General features: G+C 46.5%; 1 protein-coding gene across 2 annotated transcripts in view; it reads right to left on the bottom strand.

Moving 5' to 3' along the window:
- The window catches only part of LOC139060999 (uncharacterized), a 45,037-nt gene that overhangs the window by 16,186 nt on the left and 11,653 nt on the right, over positions 1 to 17,198 (bottom strand). For both annotated transcript variants that reach the window (XM_070540376.1, XM_070540377.1), the window contains exons 4-9: positions 8,496 to 8,627; positions 6,563 to 6,654; positions 5,903 to 5,984; positions 4,039 to 4,101; positions 3,409 to 3,505; positions 1,262 to 1,342 (exon numbers count right to left, since the gene is read on the bottom strand). In XM_070540376.1, coding sequence (XP_070396477.1) covers positions 1,262 to 1,342; positions 3,409 to 3,505; positions 4,039 to 4,101; positions 5,903 to 5,984; positions 6,563 to 6,654; positions 8,496 to 8,627 — 547 coding nt within the window. The remainder of the gene's footprint in view (positions 1 to 1,261; positions 1,343 to 3,408; positions 3,506 to 4,038; positions 4,102 to 5,902; positions 5,985 to 6,562; positions 6,655 to 8,495; positions 8,628 to 17,198) is intronic.

Here is a 17,198-nt window from a genome sequence, read left to right as displayed (position 1 = left end):
TCAAAGATAGTCACCGAAGCCTCAAAAAAGAAAATGCCTTCATACATCCACTAATTTACATATGACAGTCAGGAGCATGGTGTGCATGCACAGAGCACAGACCAATGTGCATGCACACCGCAGCTAAACAAGAACGCTGGTGTCCGTATATATAGGGTGATTTTCTTGTTTTTCTTTTAGCTGCAACAAAACATTAAAAATTGACTGTGGCAAATAGCACAATTCTAACCCTTGGCCTAAATTACTCGACGAGGCGGTCGTTCCTTCTACAAGAAAAGAAAATGCTTATTGAATAATTAACGTAATTATGCTAATTTCTATTTAATAATTACCTTACGGCACATATTTCACTCTACGAATTGTAATTCGTGAGTGTGCAAGGCGACATACGTCGCCTTGGAACGAATTCTGAGTATGGCATTGGTTTGGTGACATGATTTTGGCTTCAAGCGCGAAGTGAAACACGGACACTTCGTGCACGTGTTTCACTTCGTGCTAGAAGCCAAAATCATGTTACCGTACCAACTCGCCCAACTGTCTATCCTATTGGTTTGGTGATATGCGACGTTAAAGTTGCGGCAAGAAACGCACTTACGTCCCACTTACCTTTTTATGAAAACGAAAAAAAACACTGTTTTATGGATAGAAGTACAAAAGTAAATCGAGCGCCAATGCCTTTCGTCGGACACTTCGAGAATGCGTTCCAGTAGATATCGCTTGCGAACTCACCGGCTACAATACGTAAGTTGAAATAATGCGCCGGAAGATAATTAAGTTAATGTAGTGTAATTAAGTCAGTTATTCAATTAAGCATTTTTTTATTTCTCGTAGAAGTAGTGCCCTCGACATCGCGTAAATTAGAAGAAAAGTTAGAATTGTACTAACTGCAATAGGTAATCTCTTTTTTTTTAAAATTCGTTGCAGCTAAAAAAAAGACACCACCCTGTGGTGTGTGTGAGGGCGCAAGTCGCTCCTGTCAGCAGGCTGACGGTAGAACCTCGCTCTAACCACCCACGCGCGTACTGCGCATGGGCCGTCTAACGAAATTAAACGCACGATAACGTTGCCTCGGTAACTCACGAAAACGGCGCCATCGTAATAGAACAACCCTGGTATATAGGATTAGGACATGGCCCGGCATGTACGGAGCAGGCACGGTGCCTCGAACCTGATGCGCTCACTCGACAAGGAGACTCGACAAGCCGATGCACGCATTTCAGCGCGAGACAACGCGAAGAGACGTCAGACGGGCGGAACTCACCGGCTTGTATCTTGGCTACCGTGGTCCTCTCTCTGTCACAGATTGGCGTGACTGGGATGTTCAGCCGTTTCTCAAAGTCACCTGCAAAACGGCGAGAGGCGAGCGATTCTGTGTAGCTCTCAAGTACTGTGGCGAAAGCTTTTGCTATAGAAGGAGCAGTAACTGAGGTATAAGGCGGGAACTACGGCAGTTACCCGTAAAACTAATAAAAAAAAAACCGGGTGACACACGAAATTTTTTTTTTTTTAGCGAGGACCCCGCCCCCCCCCCTCCCCAAGAAAAATACAAGCTAGTGTGAATATGCTCAAGCTGCCAGCAGGAATTGTTTGTTTACTAATATCAGAAACATTAGTTTTAGTTTCTTACCGTCCCCGCACGCGATTTAAGGCCGTACCATTGCAATTTCATTCAACGTACGTCGCTGCAGTCAAGTACTCGCGCACAAGGCCCGCACTGGTGGTGCACTCAAATGGACTCGTGCACTGGCATGCGCATAAGTAAAGACGACGTCTTCCGTACAGACACGGTGGGACGGCTACCTCCACCATCACCGCTTGATTCATGGCCGATCCCCCAGAGTGGGTTGCGCCATTCCACTAGGGAACAAGAACAAGAACGAGCTACCGCCGATACAAGCGCGCTGCCCTAGAGTCCAAAAACGGCACCTGGGCCAACAATCCGGCACTTGCTGTCGCAGTGCCCCGGCACGCAGCTGTCCGGCGAAAGCACCGGGTGACGAGTGACCAGATCCGAAAAGTGTATCTGTCCCCCTCAGAGAAGGCCGGCAGTGTTTTTTTTTCCAAGCCTTTTCTGAGGAATCGGGCATTCTCCGCATGATGTAACGGTGCCGGGGGGGGGGGGAGGGGGGGATTTCTGGGTAGTTGGCCCGGCCGACATCTCGAGATTCACAAACCACAGAGCGATTAGTGTGTCGATGACTGGTTGATTAGTTCTTCCTCGATGAAATGGCGCAACGCAGTCTGGGAGACCCGCCGTGAATCGGGCGATGCATGGGTTAACAAATTCTTTTTTTAAGAGGAAAATAAATTGAAACGAAGCTAGTGACTTGTGATTATGAGATAAGAAACGGTAACTGTCACAGGCATCAAGGCTAAAGCAACTAATTATTAAATTAAGTATGTGAGCATGAAAGAAAAAGGAAAAAGAGAAATTTGAGTATGCAGTGAGCCACCGATATTTTAACAAAGATTTATCATCGTCATATGATGATCATGGTTTCCGGACGGTGGTATAAGCTCACAACGGTTCAGTGGCCAAGGAGCGCGGCGGTACATTTAAATGAAGAAGGATAAAAACGAATAAATAAAACACACACTATCGCGATTTCTTTTTCCTAAAAGCATCTCTACATTCACAAACCGGTACTGTGGGCCTTTCTTCCTCTGCAACATGCAACATGTAACATTATGGGAACAATGGTCAAATTTAGATAAAAGTATATCAACTGGCGATTCTTTAGCGAAAACCGAGCTGTTATATATCGCCAGCGGCAAAAAGCGCAATCCTGTTACATCACCTGCATTTATTGGTGAGGAAGACGATACTTGCGCAGCAGGTCAGAGTGTATTATTGACTAATTACCAACGTTTCAATTATAAGCTTTACAATTATTGGCCTTAGGGCATATGTTCTAGCTATGTGCGAAACTGCAGAAAAAGTCTTACACATGTGCAGCAGAAATTCCGCGCTTAGCGCCAATTTCGAGAAACACGTGATCGACACGACGTCCCACTCAAGAATTATCATCTTAAGTTCACTTCGTCACACATCCTGAAGGCGCGATTCTCAAAACTAGCATCGAGCGCAACATTTTCACTGAAAGGATAGGAACTCGATTTCCGCCGGGCTTTGCATTTACAATTAGAGCGTGCCCGGAGGCAGGTAAAAGTTAGTGTAACCCATTTTATTAGTCGACAACACATCGCGACTTTTGGCTAGTAATCTCCGCCCCTTTCACGTAATCCAACCGATGTCACAAGATTGCGTTATGCGCCACGGACTATTCGTAATGTTCCTACTAAAAAAAAATTAACCCGGTGTATTAGAGCGACGAAGCGGTGTCGGATGTCGTGTGCCCCCAAGTGAGCGACGTTCTTTTCCGAGCTCGCAGTGTGACCTCCTCGTACCTTGCCTGTAGAACTCTTTGCAGACTTGCAGGCTCCACCGGTGGCTGATATCCCAGGGACGGCAGGGGTTTCCCAAGTCGGCGCACTTCAGAGCAATCTGAAAGAAAATCGAGGGCGCGATACGACAATCGATCAGCTTTTCAAAAAAAAAATGTAAGATGGTTCGACTGCTTCGACTTACACATGTGAATGTTGCTACAAGTGCAAGGAAAAAAAAGAAAAAAGAGAGTACAAAAAAAAGGACTACCGGTCTTGACCTGCTCACTCTCGTCCTGCGAAATTTACGGCTGAGAAATGTAGACGAAAACAACAGAACCACATAATCTAAGTCAGTTAACACCTGCGTAATGAGCCTCTAATTAGTTCAGCGATATACAAAAATTACCAAGGAATTCACCAGCTTCGCGAAAGAACTTTGACAGCTGAAAAACGTTCAAACCCACGCAGCAGACTAAACCAGCTGGTTCTTACACACAAAAAAAATGAATAAAATTTCAAGCAGCTTAATTTCAAGGAGTTCAGTATCGAGAATTAAATTTTAGGTCAGACAAGTGCAAAGAATTCAAAGGAACCCCCCGGATGGAAATGGAGAAACAATTATTTGGCCTGTGGACGTGATTTTCGACGTACCTGGAGAATGAAGTGACGGTATTCTTTGTCTGCCATGTCGAGCACGTTGTTCTCCAAGTATCGCTGCGAGAATAAAGCGAAAATATCAGGCAGATCCCACACTCTGTGGCAATCGATATTATGCGAAGCACTTTGCTGGTAGGAGGCTCTTCAAAACTTTTGGGGTTGTACAATGTGTTACGAGATGGACTGACATGCTTGCGTAAGGCAGTAGTCGGGTAGATTAGACGGCACTAGATTAGAAGTAGTACTAAAGACTAGTGCTTATTATTATTATTATTATTATTATTATTATTATTATTATTATTATTATTATTATTATTATTATACTGTAGTTCTCTTCTTTTGTAGGTTATTTACGTGTGATTTTGTGTATGCTCATGTATTTAGCTGTGATGATGTCTCACGATTCGCATGTGGTATTGCAAATCGGTGTGGCACCTCGATTTCTTTCACTTCCTTCTATTGTTCAATATGATCATGCGTGAAAATAGCGAAATGTCTTTGAGTACTAGAAGACTGTATTTATATCTCGGATTATGGAGAAGGTGATACATCTTACTTTTGGTGCGCCTTACTTTTTTCCAAGCGGCTGTTGCACGCATTAAATTCAACCTGCCTAATCGTGTTCGCCTTATCACGACTCGAAAGACTCGTCCTAGCCCTGGACATACGCTGATTCGTATATTTGCGAAAAAAGAAACGGCTTTAAATTTTGTTTCTTTCCAAGAACCGTTGACGATTGGAACTCACGTCCTCCAATTATTGTTGCGCACAGTGGTTTTGCTGCAGCTAATGAACAACACTTATCTTGCTTTAAAAGCTATTTGTTGTTTGAAGTTTTCGTATCGATCGTTATACTCGTTTTAGTTTTTGCCTTTACGTAAAGGCGAAGACGAAATATTATGGAAACTGCAAGCGCGTGCCAAACTGCGTTCTAGCGCCCCCTGACCAGGCAAGGGTGCGGTGTCGAAACATGAAATTGCGCATACGCATCCTTTAGTGTTCGTGTGCCTGCCGATACATCTACGCTGGGACATAATCTACAACTTTCAAAGCAAATGCGGATTTCAGTGAGATCTAAACTCACGCCTTGACGCCTAAAATGAGTGTAAGGGTGTGAATCACACGCCCATTTACACTCTTGTTCACGTTTAGGGGTGCAAATGATTTTACAGTGCACTTCTGGCCAGCCTGCTGTCGGAATTAGGACTAGTGCAGAATATTACGATAGCGATTACGAATAAGATGTCTGTTTCGGCCGCTACGATGTGCGACGACACATTCCACGATCCGCCGGTCGAAACACACCCAGCTCTGCAAGCACTTGCAGGATGGGGGCGAAATCCGAAAACACCCGTGTACTTAGACTTAGGTGCACGTTAAAAATTCCCAGGTGGTAGAAATTTCCGGAGTCCTCCACTACGGCGTGCCTCGTAATTAGAAAAGTGGTTTTGGCACGTTGAACCCCATAATTTTAAGGCACTTGCAGAGCGGGCACTTGCAAGCACTCGCAAGCACTTGCACACGTCACAATTCCGACAGCAGATTGGCCAGAAGTGCGCGTTTCGCAGGCACACGAGCACCATAGGACGCGCATGCGCACTGCGATGTCTCGCCACTGGGGGGGGGGGGGGGAGGCGGGGCACAATAATGCGGTTTGGCGCGCCCTCGCAAATTTTGTGATATTGTGTACCCGTCCGTACATTTTTTTTTGCTCTTCTGTCGTTTCCTTTGTTATTTACCCTTACTTATTTACTTACTTATTTACCACTTACTTACCTCCTCGGGGTAAACTATCGGCTCCCACTATTTCTTTTAATAAGTAATAAGAATCACACTACCAAGTCAGGAGAGGGCTCACCTTGAACCTGGACAGGAACTCCTGCTGCCGAGTGATGTCCGTTGCCAGGATGAGGCTCCGAATTTGTTCTTCAATTTCATCCCTGCACGGAACCACAAACCACGTCGAGAAAAAGACTTGTCTTTCATGTGATATCAGCACAGTATTTTTTTACGACGATTAAGTTTTACAGAGTTAGCCTTACGGCTAACCCTGTTACATTAGCCTCTACGGCTTCTGTGCTTGGCTGGGCAGTCACAACGTGTTTCACACTTGAAGATTAGGTAACAAGGAAAACAAGTCAGCGGAAGGGTAAAAAATTAGTTTCCTTCTAAAAAATAATATCGATACCGATAATAAAAAGCACAAATGTGTTATAAAGGCCTCAAAAGCAGGCCACATCTCCACGGCTCTGCTGAAAACACAAGTCCCTTTCACGAACAGCAGTGCCAGTCAGGAGAAAGCCGAAATCCATCATGTGGAGATTTTCAGCCAGCCACGCCACGAAGCCGTAGCAGTCCCGCGCGAGCCAATGAAAAATCGTCAACATGGCGGATTCGACCATGGCGCCGGAATTTGGCAGCGCCGGACTGGCCGGGAGACAGCCGTGAAGCCAATGCTAGGCTGCTTCCTTGGACGCAACGGACAACCAGGTTAAGCCACGCGGCGCAGACCACTCACCATACAGAAGTGGGCAGGTGATCGAAAATCCCAGACTGACGCAGGCAGGACACGGCAGAGCGCCAGTGGTGGTTCTCTAGCACCGAGAAATTCTGCGCAAGAAAGAAAGGACACGGGCACCAGTGAGTCGCCGTCATGTGTTGTCGCCGACGAGGTACACGACTGTATGAAACCTGTTTTAAACGCGAAGCTTTCTTTGCCCACGTCTCCACGATTATGTGTGACGTCGTCGGCACTCTTGCCGAGTAGAAGCTGGGGTGAAGCTCATTTCACATCCAATTCCTCTAACGCCTCTGAATAAATCCTCTCTAAATGCCCTTGATTGGAGTTAGTGCACGCTGGGTTAGGTTAACTTTACCTAACCCCGTTCAGAGGGACTGGAGAGGAACCTAAGCTAACTCCATTCAGAGGGAGTTGGGTGAGGTTATACCTAACATGGCCACAATTAGCACACGACCGGGGTAGTTGGAGAAGTATGGGAGAGGCCTTTGCCCTGCAATGGGCGTAGCCAGGCTGATGATGATGATGATGCCTAACATAGCCCCAATTAGAGGGACCTGGGGAACCTAACTTAATCCCAATTAGGTGGATTTAGAGAGGATTTATTTAGAGCGGTTAGAGGGACGATATGGCGTCGACGTCGTCTACAGTCGTCGTCACGCTATCATCGTACCACGGTCATCATTTCAGAAACGTCACTCGATTTTCTACACGTCGTCGTCGTCACATAATAATAATAATAATAGTAATAATAATAATAAGCTTTTTCATTATTTCTATAAAACCTAATACATCGCTTTAGTCGTTCAACCGACGTCAATCCCCTAACCTAACTTAACCTCAATTAGAGAGGATTTATTTAGGGGTGTTATAGGGGCTTTGATGTCATATAGGCTTCGCCCTAGGAGCTATCACTGACGCGGATAGTCACAGTCAATTTCAGTGGGTTTATGCTAGACTCAGTAGCGGTCGCACTCCCAGCACTGTGACCAGCTCTTCGCACAGTGCTGGGAACGTTTTCGTCCGACTGCTCTGAAGGCGTTTGGCGTAAAGTCATTCAAAATGTATTGAAAATCCATTGAACATCTATCGAAAATTTATTGAAAATATATTGAAAACATATAAAAAATCTATTGAAGGTATCACTCCGGAATACAGCTTACTTTTGCTGTGCAAGGTACATCAGCGTTGCTGACGATCGATGGGGGAAGCGCGAAAATCCACTGCGCGTTTGTAATCCTGATGCGCCGTTTTCGCTTGGCGGCTCGTCAAAGCTTCGATTGCGCTGATTCGTACATTGCGCAAGATGCGCATAAATTTTCTTTTTTTTTCATATGTAGTCTGAACAGTTCTTTTTTTTTAATATCGCCTGCGACAGCGTTTTCCTGTCTTTTGACTAACCCGAAAAGGCAGACATCACTTACGTGGCAAATCGCAATACGCAATAAGCTCGCTAAAGTATTCGCCAAATAACCATTCAGTTATTCACATTCAGTCGCGTGTTGCTATTTAAGAATCGAAGCCCAGAGTACTGAAGTAACGTGCGCTTAACACAAATCCTGGAGCTTGAACAACTTTGACATATCTGTTCCCATAATTTGCAAAGTGAGGATACATATATATCGGGGGTTTCTTCAAAGTTAAGCACGCAGGACCCGACGTAACATATGCAGGAAAAATACGACACACCTTGTGCAAGTAAGACATGTTTGCTTAACGTTTTCGGCTGGTGAACCCGTCTTCCCTGCACACATATGTATCACATATCATATGCCATCATATATATATATATATATATATATATATATATATATATATATATATATATATATATATATATATATGCTGACACTTCGCGCTATACTCGAGGCTACTTGCAGACGAAGCTGCTGGAAAGCGTCACGGTAATCGTCCCGGCAAGCGGCACACTCACGTTGTACAGTGCAGCCAGGTGGTTGGAGGTAGCGATAAGGAACGGTTGGTTGACCCCCGGGTGGTCCAGGTCATGGGTGACGGCCGCAATGAGCGACGCCATCGCCTCCACGGGGTTCATGTGCTCGCGGATCTGTACGTGCCAAAGAACGAGCAGGTTAGCCAATGTGTCGGCTGCAAGTTCGATCATGCCTGCGCCATGGTTGGCTGAAACTCGAAGGGAGCAAGAAGTTCACAGGAATATTGCGAAGAAGTGAATAAGAGTGGCTGAGCAGGGGAAAGGCTCCGACTGGAGTCAACTTTTTCAAAAGGGAGGAGAAAGAATAATTTATGCAAATGATGGCTCGAGGCTCACTTGGGGAAGCTGGTAAGGGGACGGGAAATTCGGCTAACTGTGCCCCACTCACGAGCTCCGCATGCAAAGCTCCGCAGTGACATAACTGTCTTATTGACGTTACCCTGTAGCCGGAGCGAGACTTCGAATGACGTCCTCCTCATAGGCCGGTACTTTTCCCACAATGTCTTCAGTCTTTCGCACACCCATGCGAACTCACGAACGCCGGTGATTACTCCCCTCGATGCGGGCAAGACACCTTGTGTGAACGTCGACTTCAGGGCAAGTGTTCCCGTTAATATGTAAGCTGTTCATCACAACAGCGGTAAAAGAAAAAGGGAGAGAAAAAAAGTGTCTGACACCGCTGCACTCGGCAACGACCTAAGAGTTCGGGACAAGCTCCGTCCACAAAATCGCACCGTGCAAGCACTTTGCGCTTCCACACTTTGTAACATAGTTGCCGAGGGACACCATTGTTGAAAGAGCTTGGCCACCGCGGTCACGTCACAGAAATGAGCGAATGTAATTGGCTGGCGCATCTATCAAAATCATGAATGACAAGAATGTACTGGTGCCACAAGCTTTCCACATGTCCCCGTCTGAAGGCAATCCCGAGCTTATGTCATTGCGAGAGGAGCCCTCAATTGCACGAATCTTGCGCCAGAGCTGCGGCAATGCAGTTATTCCTCGTTGAAGACCTTGCTGGCTAATTTGCAGCGAAGCTTTTTTTAGGTGACCAAAGTGCGAAGAATCAACAGAATCGAAGGCGTTTTTTTTTATTTTAAAGACGCTGTTGTTGGTAGGAAAGCCACAGAGCCGTTGGCCACACACACACACACACACACACACACACACACACACACACACACACACACACACACACACACACACACACACACACACACACACACACACACACACACACACACACACACACACGCACACACACACACACACGCACACACACACACACACACACACACACACACACACACACACGCACACACACAGCAGCATGTACGTGCGCACACGTAAAACACTTCACAGGAACGCAACAATTCACCAAACCAATGCTGCAACCTGTCGCGTTCTAAGACACGGACTGCACAAACGTCGCGGCACTGGCGCATTCTTTGACAGCAGCACTTCTTGCTTGGCTAGTCAGAGAGACACAGCCATTGGAAGAGGGGCGCAAATTTGACACACATGCACAGAGAAGGACGGGCAAGATTAGTGCTCGTATTTTCTGTCCTTCTCTACGTGTGTGCGCGTGTCTTCCAGAAGCTTATTTGTACAGAAGTGGAACTGCCGCGCCGCTTGCAGACTCCGTCTGTCACATGTCAAAGAGTTTCCTCGTTAATCGCCTTCACGGAACGCTTATTTTTTCACCGCGAAGCACCGCTCTCTAATCCGGCGAGTTTTAGGCGCCCGCTCAGCGTCTCCCTCTGCGTCGCTGCCACACGTCTAAAAAAATATTTGTTGGGCGAGAATGCTAGAGCTGCATAAGCTCGCAAAGCCGTTCTCTCGGTCTCGCTTTTTCCGAGTTCCTAATTAAGCGGGATGCACCGAATCTTGCCAAAAAAAAAAAAAGAACGATGACGGGCGCCCAGCGCAATGCAATGGCTGCCGCGACACAATTATCCGATTTCCAATCAACCGCCCGGCCAGCGATTTCGTTGCGTGGGTTGCACGGAATAATGATTGAAACGGAATACGAGTCAGGCCTTGCACAGCCGTTACACGAGCCGCGTACAGTCGTCTTTCAAATACAGCTGCAACGCGTGCGTCGCGCATAACCTCCCTCTCCCGCACCCCAACACGTCCTCCCTTCCATTCTCCCGGCTCGATTGTGCATTCCCCGAGGAAATGTGGAAGAAGAAGAAACAATATCGCGAACTGATTAAATCCTGGCCGTACGTTCTCGTCGGCGAGTAGATTGAATTTCGATTTCCGCCCAATTAAGACACGAGGACCGGCCCCATCTTTTCTTTTTTGAGAGAGAGAGGGGGAGAGAGAGAGAGCAATTGTCTCGCGCGCGCGAGAGTTGCGAACTACTTGTCGAGTCTCGCCAACACCGTACAGTGCGGTGAACGCTAAGGGCCGATTCCTCCAAACCCGAGTAGACGTTAAGAAGAAGCGAGTTCCCCTCTGCCGTGCGCCATCTGGCCGTCGCCCTTCGCACGACGATACGCTACCCGGCCAGCTTGTCCCACCAAGATCGCTTACGCACAAAAGGCGAGCCCCCCCTCTGTTCTGTTCCGTTAAGCGACAGTGGCTCTTACTCAATGCGAGAAATTGATCGAGAAGGAGGCGGTTCGACAAGCGTGCGACTTAATCGTATCGTTTTTTTTTAATTTAGAATACCTGCGGCTATCTAAGGAGAGGGAGGGGGAATGCAGAAATGAGAGGAAAGGTAAAATCATATTTGAGATAAATTATATTTATATTAAAGAAAAGACAAAGTAATCGATGGACAATTTTCGAAATTGAATAAGGTGGTCGTTTTACGTTCGTCATAAAATTGTACATTGCTGTGCAGGCGACCCTGTGGCCGAATCCCAGCGAAGACGCTCCAAAGGAGAGAATGGTTCGCGATCTTAGTTGCAGCCCACGCTGGCCCTATTGAAATTATAAACGCTTTTCTCTGTATCGAAAATCGGCAGCAGGATAGAACAAAAAAAATCCTCGATAGCTTCAGGCGCATTGCTAAAGCAACTCTCGAACGCGCAGAGTGCTCTTTTTATCGAGTGGCTGACGGGAGCCCAAGCTTTCGCCACACTGCAAGCAACTTTGGAGACGGAGCATAGAGCGGACGATTGGAAAGAAAGAAATGCCTTGCGGGGCTGCGGCTATGTACGGTCACGGTACGTCGCTGGATAACTCGATTCCGCGAAGCCACTCTGCTGCGAGGATTTAGCAGATCAGGAGAGGGGGGGGGGGCACCGTTCTGCAGATTCACCGTGCAATACCCTCCGAATTTCGGTCGTTAATCGACGTTCTCAACTCGAAATCGATATAAACTGTGAATTTGAAAAACCGCTCGCGCAATCGGTGACGAGGGTCGATGGGCGTAGTTCGTGGAACGCCGTTCGCACCTCTCGACGCGCTTCGACCTCAAACGTCGACGAATCCCGAATGCTTCCGCCGCAACCTAGGACGAGGCCCGCGTCACGTGGTTAGGCCTTAGGCCCGAAATATAACCGGCCGTCGAATATTGGACGGCATATGTGACTCTTGGCGCAACGTATGGGTGGGTGTAGTTCGCCATCGGGTTTGCTAATTCGCACCCTAGTCAGCTTCAGGTCTTGGCAGTAAGCGGTATGATATCCGCCTTTCCGCTGTACAGTACTAGTGTATAAATCTTTTATAGGCAGATGAAGCCTTCAGTTGACGACGGCGCTCCCGTAGATTTATTATTTGTTTCCCGGAGCTTCCTCTTTCCAAAAGCCACGCGGGTACACACACACACACACACACACACACACACACACACACACACACACACACACACACACACACACACACATATATATATATATATATATATATATATATATATATATATATATATATATATATATATATATATATATATATATATATAGAGAGAGAGAGAGAGAGAGAGAGAGAGAGAGAAAGAGAGATCGGCAGTCTTTGCCTCAGAAAGAACAACGCCCACGCTAATGGCAAGCTGCCTGGTCCCCCGTTGATACAAGTGCGGCGCGCTCTTCCGTTCAACGGCCCGTGTCCACCGTTACATCTTCTCCTGGCGTTGAGAGCGGTCCTGCGACGCCCACGCTCGGATGACCTTTAAAACAGAACTCGCGCTACGAGAGAGCAATTACTTTGCGCCGTGGATGGAGCAAACAAGAGTTCCTTCGCGGACAGATGGTCGTGACAAAGCGGTGGAATGGAATAAACTCGGTCCAGACAGGTGCTTTATTCGAAGAAGAAGAAAAAAAAGAACTTCCCAAGTTTGTGCCCTTCTGGGCAACTCGTGCATCAAACAGAAAGGAAAAGTTGTATAAGGCACTTCGATCGATAAATCAATCAATCAATCAATCAATCCGAATGAGATGTCTCACTTCTCACACACATCAGAAGTACCAGGATCCTGCCTTGGCACTGCCCGAAATCTACCCATGAATACCCAAAATACCTACGCACGCACGCACGCACGCGCGCATGCGCACACAAGTTCACACACACACACACACACACACACACACACACACACACACACACACACGAGCGCGCGCGTATCCACCCACGCAGACACGCACGCACGCGCGCATGCGCACACAAGTTCACACACACACACACACACACACACACACACACACACACACACACACACACACACACACACACACAAACGCGCGCGCGCGCGCGTATCCACCCACGCAGACACGCACGCACGCGCGCCTGTCAACGCAGGTGTGCTTCGCCTCAGTAAGCTTCTCCGTGTTGTGAAGCACGCTTTACAGGAGTGCAAAGTTTACATCAAGCAAAGTTCACGGGAGGTCGTCATCTTCCAGTACCCTTTCAGGAAGGAAAGGAAAAATATAAAACTGGAAAGAAGCTGAGCAATCATGCAAATACGAAACGAAAGACGAAGAGAAGTTATTTAAAAGACTACAGAAAAAAAAACAGCACAAGCACGTAGACCCGAGAGACGCCCGCACAGACATGCTCGCATATACATATAGGCAAGAACATTAAAAACAGCTGCGCGGGCGCTGCAGTAAATGACGATCTAAAACGAGCCCCAGAAGAAAATAAATGTCGTACGACGGACACAGCCAAGGCACGAGATGAGTACGAGGTGTTTAGATACGAGAGGTGCGCGATAAAGAAAATGCAGGAAGGTAACACACATAAATTTCTGGGAAGTCTTAATTCTAATTACGATCTAAATTACGCCTGACGTAAACGTGCCGAAGAAACCCCTCACTGCGTTTCCCTAGGCGCGTTCGCTACAGATGTCATTTAACCCAAGTGAAGGATGGGATTCAAGTTTAAGTGCATTTATGAATACGGGGGTTAGTGAACCCTCCCACGTAGGCTGCGTTGCAGCATCGGGCGTTCTGCTTTCGCCGCTGCAGCCGTGGGCGTTCCTAGCTGACCTTCGACGCGGAGACAGTAAAACGCGACATGTGAAATGAAAGTTACCGATTATTGGATATTAAAACCACGCAAGGTTGTTGTCCATTCGAACAAATCGTGCGCAAGGCACCTTCGATTTCACTATTGATAATTGTGTTTCAAGTCTGAAATTCCGGGTGTTCGCTGTGCTTAGATAGACATATTATACCGAGCCCGCCGGCCTTCACCGCCGAACGAGAATGGTTGCGAAGCAGTGCTTAAAGGCTTGTCTGTAAAAATAAAATAATAATTTAAAAGGAAACTGAAGACAACGATCTAGACGTTGCCAAATATGTGAGGCCGGTACAAAAAAAAGAAAAAAAAGAAAATAGAAGTAAGGTCGAAATTTCGAAGCTTGTGCTCGTCGGTGAGAGCATGCTGCCGTTTGTTGCGCACCGTTTTACCGAGCGGCTTGAGCGTAACGCTCACTCTCCACTGTCGCGCCACTGTTCTCTGAGCCCATACTACCTCTACACATAGCACGGCGCCGCGCTGATCCCGTGACAAAGCTTGCGCATGCGTAGCGCCCGCACCTGTCGCCTCAGAGACTCGCGCCGGCGCAACCTTGACGACAAGAGGGCTGATACTTTACAGCAATCATTGTAAAATTTAGGGGGCATAATTCAATGTTCTGCCTTCCAATGTCAGTAGAATTGATCTTTTTTTTTTTCTTAAATGCTACAAATTTGATTCAAATGTGTTCAGATGTCCTGAACAGCGGAGCTTTCTGCGTTTTACACGTATCTGAATAGCTAAATAGAAGTCAGCCTCAATGTAGAACTTCCTCTTAATTATAATTTGTCCGCCTTGCTCCCCTACACTCGTAGAGAAGAGTGAAACAGCGAGTCGAAATAAGAGTATACTTTATTTGTGCGGTTGTTACAATGTACTGTGTTGCACTGTATTGTATCGCGCTGTTGTGTAATATTGCCGTTCTTCTTTGCACTGTTGCAGTCATAGTTTCTTTGAAACGTCATTGTGTTGTTTCGACTGTTACGTTGTATTGCGTTTATTGTGTTATATTGTGCTGTTATGTAATATGCTTGCCTTGTTGGTCTGATAGGTATTTTGTAACGTCGTAGCGTTGCTTTGACTCTTACGTCGTACTGTCGCTGTTTGCGCATTACGTATTTACAGTCGATACGATGAAATTGTAAACGTTGGTGTCTAATGTGTCCCCGGCTTCTCCACAATCAATAAGTTGTCGAACGATGAAACGACGATATGTGAGGTGACCTTGAAGACGTTCCCGCAATAAATCACTTTTCACAAACGTGCCTAAAGTGTTTTCTTTATATATCTACTTGCGCTTACGCGCCGCTCTACTGCACAAACTACAACACAAACACAAAGTGCGGTAGCTATTCTTATACTTAACTGTTTTTTGTTTTGTTTTTTGCCTGTGTTGTCGGTCGGCATGACGTCGCAATGCAATTGCATGTTGCTTCTACTCTTTTTTTTTACACAAGTTATGCGCGCAAATGAAAGAAACGGTGTGTTTAACTGCGCAACCTGTTCGTGAGACGAGGAATAGCCGGCGTCGCAATTGTTAGCCAACGTTTCCCTCTTGCATCGCGTCATTAGGAAACGACAGTAAGAAAGATGGCGCAGTTAAGACTGACCAAGTCGACAAGACGTACGTTACCAGCAACCGCTTAAACCGCGTGCAAACCCAAACCGGTTGAGGCAATAAACAAAGGAGGCGACACATAGCTGGAATTGAAAAATCAGTCGAGAGGAATGTGATATGATATACGTTCAGACGAAGAGAAGATGACAGTTTGTCAAAAAAGTCACTCACTCACTCACTCACTCACTCACTCACTCACTCACTCACTCACTCACTCACTCACTCACTCACTCACTCACTCACTCACTCACTCACTCAATCAATCAATCAATCAATCAATCAATCAATCAATCAATCAATCGTTTAGTTTGTCTTTCTTATAAAGCAAAGAAGCAGCCACATAAAAGAACGAGAAGACGCAGCAATATTAAATATATATATATAGATAAGGCAGGGAAAATTAAGATTTGAGGCACGCGGAGTGAGAGAAGGCGAAAAGGACCAGCGAGCACCGAAACAACATGCGGGCGGGGCGGAAGATAACAACTTGAGCGCGAACGTCTGGCGTCTGCTCCGCCGTCGCTAATTAAAAATCACCCAGCCGTGCCCGAGGCACGCGACGTGGTTTATTAAGACGCGCGTGACGCTCCTATGCGCTCTCCAGACCCCTTTCCTCGAGCTGCCCGTTCTTCCCCACTCCACACCACGCCTCAACTCTTCTCTTCCCCTCCTCATCCACAGATCATCTTAAGAGCAGGAGGCGTCTCGGGCGCCTCCTTCTCCACCTCCTCCCCTCGTCCACCTCCCCCTTCCCGCTGCCTATCGAGCTGCTGCGTCTCGTTCAAGACGCCGGATGATATCAAGACGCAAACGAAACGCCTTGTCACGAAAGAGATCTTAGTTCAGTTTTACAAGGAGACATTAACAGGCAAACGAAAAATCCGAGTTAGTGCGGTGAATTATGGCTTGAAAACGCCTTCTGGGCAAATATTTTGACGGAAACACGCCGGTTCCCGGTGGGGAGAAAAAAGTTTATATTAATAAGTAAAAAGTTAGGAAGAGAGAAGGATCGAGGTGGCAAACGAAGGAAAGTTAACCAGGAGACCAAGCTTCTGGCTTGCTACCTTACACTGGCAGAAGGGTAACGTGAAAAATAATTTAAGGTTTCATTAGAGAAATATTAACGGAGAACTACGAGTATACAAGCAAACGAGCGACAGAAACTTAAAGGTTGTAATGAAATACGCTCTATAGTAGGGGCGCAAATGAGTGAAATATGTAAAGTGGAGTTAAGTAGAATATACTAAGACAAACTGTAAACGCATTCTTTGCGGTAGACTTGTTGATACTTTTCGAGCCAACACTTGTCAAATCGATGCTCGTCCAATCAGCACTTATACCAATACACTCGTGAAAGCACTGTGCGTATTTGTGAAAGTAACACTCTCAAACCAACGCTGGTACAATCAATACTTGTCAAAGCAATGCCTTCTACAACCAATAGCTGTCAAACAAATATTTGCTCAGTCAATGCCCGTCAAACCAGTACCTATCAGAGCAAGGCGCATTATCTGCAGAAAGATGTCAGACCATGGCTCACGCCAGCATTCTAAATTTGTGCGAGCAGTGCTAAGAGCTACCACATTTTCTATCTT

The sequence above is a fragment of the Dermacentor albipictus genome, chromosome 6 (genome assembly GCF_038994185.2).
Source record: "Dermacentor albipictus isolate Rhodes 1998 colony chromosome 6, USDA_Dalb.pri_finalv2, whole genome shotgun sequence".
NCBI lineage: Eukaryota > Metazoa > Arthropoda > Arachnida > Ixodida > Ixodidae > Dermacentor > Dermacentor albipictus.
The sequence above is the reverse complement of the archived record's forward strand: the minus strand, read 5'-3'. Positions and strand labels throughout refer to the sequence as shown.